Below are 5,098 nucleotides of genomic sequence, written 5' to 3' on the forward strand. Positions count from 1 at the left end.
AGTTTGCTTTTGGCTGAATAAAGACTTTGACTAAGTGATGTATTGACAGTGGTGAGGGAAAGCAGTCACTAAAGTATTGTCAAGGTACATTTAACATTAAGGCCAATAAGAACAAATATATTTCTGTGTGGAAGTGGAAGTGCGGCTTTTAAACTCCATTTGCACTCATTTGTCCAAACTTTCAGACTGGAAAGACTCTGTCTTCATGGGGAAAAAACAACAGCAACAAGGCTCCATTATATTTTAAAGACCTGACAGTGTCTTGTCCCAATAGAGCACTTCTCTCTCACACTGCAGGTTTACTTATGTTTATCTAGCCACGAAGCCAGATAACACACACCATTTAGTTAAACTGCAGGAATGTCTTAAAGACATAAATAGTCAATAAACTTCATTTCACTTCTCAAATATCACTGTGTGTGTCTCCTATATGATATATTTAACTGACATTTTTTATTGTAACAACCAACGATTTATACAGGCCCAAACTTTTGCACCCCACTGTATTGTTAATGTTTTTTCACTACATCCACATTGTGACTGATGGTGATGTGACTGATGAAAGATGAGGACCCAAGCTAGTAAAATGAAAGTCTGAAACTCAAATCTTTGCTGCTTGGCAAATAGTCAACAAAAAGAGATCAAATGATGAAATCAATGCAAACAAACAAAATAGCAAATGCCGGGAACAGAAGAGAGAGCGGGAAAAGGCTTACGCAGTAGGTCAAGGATCAGGCACACACACGCACACACACATTCAAATAAGCACGTGCAATGCAGTTTAAAAAATGTTATTAATGCCAACAAGCGGAAGTGAGTGACAGGTTTAATGTAAATCAGAAAAAATCAATAAAAGACAAAAACTCAGTTAAATATTAAAGTGAATTTTTATATTATTTAAAAATGTTATATTAAACAAATGGCGGTAATGCGGAAGGATAGAAACAGTGTTGCACTGTCCTCCACTTTAAAAATGGAAATAGTTGGCATGTATGTCTAAAATGTGAACACTCATTGGGAAAGGTAATGAATGCAATGTGACGCAACCAGAAACAAATCAACTGTAACATGTTATTGATCTCTACTTTCACCCACCTGTTGATTGGTCAGAGTCCAAAATAAACGTATATGTCTGCAGTTTCAGATATATAAACCAGCACACGTCAGACCTAGACAGACTTAGCAACGTAAACCTATGATGGTGAGTAACTTTTTACTTTACTCTAAATGTTGAAACAGGTTTTGAAAATGTCATTAATCTAAATATAAAACTGCAAAACAAAGCAAACTGTTCACTTATTGCTGCAGATATTTCATTTCTAAGGAATTTTAGTTTTCAGGTTTTACTATATGTTTGAGTTTCATGTTTCTTGTGCAGCCTTTGTGTTTAATATGTAAACAGTGGTGGTCAGCTAGTTAATGACTGCAATATAAACTGGTTGTAATAAAACGTTTCTTTTTTATTAAAGCTGTCATTGCTGTTGCTGCTGGCTCTCTCCTCAGCCAGTCCTCAGGACATCGTGAAGAAGCACTCAGAGGACAGACATGGTAAAATGTAACTGGCATTATGAATTTGCAAAAGTGTCCTCATGAGTCCTTTTGTGAAACAAACAAGAAAGTGAGATTTTGTGATACTAGCGCTAAAACTACTTGGAGATTAAGTGCTCAGATAAACCCACTGTACACTGTGTGCTCAGTAGCAATAAGCACTAATCAAACAGCTAAAGACCAGGATTTGTCAGTCTAAAGGCTGCAACACACTGAACACTACAAATTCGTCCTTGGATCATCAGTTTACCTTGCAGCACTGGAATTGCTGATCTCCTGCTTAAATGGGAGTTAACTTATTTAAAAATTTCACAGAATAACCAGGAGTGGAATAATTCTTTGAATCCGTGGTTCAATTTATATTTAAATTTTTTTTGACCAAGATTTGGTTTAAACCTGCTTTTAAAAGGGTTTGAAAAAAGGAAAAAATGGTTTTCAGGTTTTGGAAACAGGATCGGAAATATTATGTCAGATAATGTCTGGCAGTCATGAGAAATTCGAGGAGAAAATATCATAGTCAATTTAAAATTGTGTTGACTTCGTGAACATAAAAAAGAGCAAAATCTGAAGTTTCATGTTTTCACACTTGCATTTGATGATTTTTTTTGCAAAAGGTTTTTGGGTTTTTTTGCGTACAGTGACCTCTCTGAACCCAGATCTGGAGGACAGAGCTCCTGAAATGACGGACATCTCAGTTAACACATCAGTATATCAACATCTTCTGTTTCCTGCCAAGATGAAGCAGAAAAGGTAGGCGTATGATAATAAGGACAACGTGAAATGGCAGACCTGGACTGGTTCCGTCCCTGATGAAGCAGTGTCAATTTGGAACTTATATGACATACGTGTTGACTATGTCTGCAAATATGGATGCCATGCTGGCGTCTACAACTGGCGTTTTGGAAATTTCTGCCACTATTCGTTTGACAAAAAAGAGTATCGTACAAACTCATTTGATATCCTTGTGAATGACAAATACTTTGAGATTCTGGAGTGGAAGGAAGGTTCCTTTGGTTCAGTGCCCGCAAATGCAGTTAGAACATGTTCTAGTGATGAGGTTTATGTTGGAAAAAACAAGTATGGTCTAGGTAAAGTGCGTCCTAGTGACTGGGCATTTTATCTTCCTTGGGGAGGTGAAGAATATTGGTATTGGTACTATGAGGTGCTGACCATCAAAAGGGATATTGACCATGAGCTCATCCATGACGTTGAGTATAAAATTAATGATGCTAAAATGATCCGGAATCCTCCATCGACCTTGGCCGTCTCTCCCATTTCTAACAATGGATGCAATCCAGTGACAAAGACAGTTACTCTTTCAAAGAAAGTTGCAGATGATAAATGGTGGGATATTGGCTTTCTTCCTTTTTCTGATGCCCCTAAGACCTTTCAGGCAAAGATCCCTAACTTGGAATCTGGAACAATTGTGGTTAGCAATATTACCACAATATTTAGCTTTTCAGAAGTGCCGACTGATACAAGAGAGTTCAGTCACTCTGCTAAAGTACAAGTCTCCATCCCACCAAACAGCTACTGCACAGTCAAAATGCTGGCTTACAAGTACAATGTAAACATCCCTTTTACGGCTTCACTTGTACGATTCTTCAAAAAGGGGTATAAAAGTGTACCCATCTCAGGGACATTTAAGGGCATCATGGTTGGAGAGGTCAGTGCTGTGGTAGAAAGGTGTGCTCACCTAAGTTCTGCACAGCTTTGCCCATAATAGACATAATAACACAATTGTAACTAATTGTAAACAATTTTGTTGCTTAAACGTGCTGTAGAAAGAAAATAGATATTGAATAGATTGATTAAACTGTAAAGTAAAACTTAATATTGCATGTTTAACCCAAACAGAAATAAAAGTGTCATGCCACACTCTCCTGTCCTTCTACTTCTTTCATTATTCATAATTTAAATAAATAAATAAATGAAACAAGTTGAGAGAAGCTGCTTTTGCTTTTGTAATCAAAGTACTTCAGTAATATTATAATGTGGATTATTTTTTTTAAACTTCAACGGTATTATGTACCAACAGCATTTACAGCAACTCTTTGACTTTTTAAGTATTGATTAAGAACAAATGTTTCATGTTTTTATACCAGGCATCAAGGTGTTGCAGGATTTAGCTTTGTTGACTCAAATCCACCATCTGCTCAAGGCTTTTCTGTGTGTAATTCCCCCTGTGTCTGCATGCGTTCTCACTGTGTACTCTGGCCTCCTCTCACAGTCCAAAGACAAGCAGTTAGTGGGGTTAGGTTTATTGGAGATCCTAATTTGCCCACAGGTGTGAATGTGAGTGTGAATGGTTGTCTGTCTCTGTGTGTTAGGCCCTGCAACAGACTGGCAGCGTTCCCAGGGTGCACCCCACCTCTCGCCTTATGGCAGCTGGGGTAGACTCCAGCCTCCCTGTGACCCTGAACTGGATAAGTGGAAGAAGATGTACAAATAACCCCAACCGGTCGCAGCAGATTGCCTTCGCTTTCAGAGATTGGCTCTTCTGGAGGTTTCTTCCTATTAAATGGGAGTTTTTCTGTTTTACTCACGCCAAAGTCCTTGCTCAAAGAGATTATCTGACTGTTGGGGTTTACTCTTTTGTATTACAATATAAAGTGCTTTGAAGCAACAGTTGTTGTGATTTGAGGCTGTATAAATACAATTAAATTGAATTGAAGTGAAGTGAATTGAAATGCTGGACTGATGTTTGAACACTTTAAAATTAGCAACTTTGCTCTGCCTGCTTAATTTGTATGAAATTAAAAAAAAAATTTTTTCTTTGACAGACTGTAGTATTTGATATCATATTCAAGGAATTGGTCATTATAATATATGCTCAGACAGGACAGGTCACAAAAAACTGTGACCATCTAAGCTTTGAATCCGAAAACTAAACTTGATAAAGTAAAAAAAGAGCCACACAAAAAAGAGTACTAATAAATAATTACATGTGAACTTATTAAGAATAAACTTTAGTGGTGTGATCACGACATCAATTTTTTTATTCTTTACAAAAAAGTTGTGAAAACTGTTCTTGCACCTGGTTTTCTTGTTGAGTAATTTCAGTTAATCCAGCAGATGGCACTGAAATCTCATTAAATGCTCACCACAGCAGCTATATAACCCACTGACTCTTTTATTATTATTCTTTGTTAATTAGAAGCTTTTGCAGTATGAAAATGACGTGCAAATGTCGTTAAAGATGTAAGAGTGAGACTGTTTTACTGCTTTTCCAAAGCAATCAAGGCTTACATTGAAATACTTCATGTTACGTCATATGTTCATTTATATGATTATTTTTATTTTTCCTGCAAACAGACAGCCTCAAAAATTCAATTTAATTCAATTTTATTTATTTAGTGCTAAATCACAAAAGCAGAACTTAAATTAATTCACTGTCGTTGAGATTTTCCATAACATTGCCTTTAAGCACAGGTAAATGTACTTTTTTTTTAGCTTCTACACTGTCAATCAGTTATTACCTAGAAAAACAAGTATCGAGTAATTTTGGATCATTTATCTCACAAAATGAGTTTTGTGTATCAATATCTTG

The 5,098-nt window shown here is 36.5% G+C and overlaps 1 protein-coding gene across 1 annotated transcript; it reads left to right on the plus strand.

The window, feature by feature from the left end:
- Positions 1-1,463: 1,463 nt before the first annotated feature.
- On the plus strand, positions 1,464-4,000 carry LOC112848327 (natterin-3-like; the record flags this gene model as incomplete). The annotated part of the gene is made up of 3 exons (XM_025912004.1): positions 1,464-1,556; positions 2,336-2,837; positions 3,879-4,000. Coding segments are annotated over 3 exons (717 nt in total), but the record flags the coding sequence as incomplete, so codon positions are not given.
- Between the last annotated feature and the right edge of the window lie 1,098 nt (positions 4,001-5,098).

This window comes from Oreochromis niloticus, linkage group LG12, assembly GCF_001858045.2.
Source record: "Oreochromis niloticus isolate F11D_XX linkage group LG12, O_niloticus_UMD_NMBU, whole genome shotgun sequence".
Classification (NCBI taxonomy): domain Eukaryota; kingdom Metazoa; phylum Chordata; class Actinopteri; order Cichliformes; family Cichlidae; genus Oreochromis; species Oreochromis niloticus.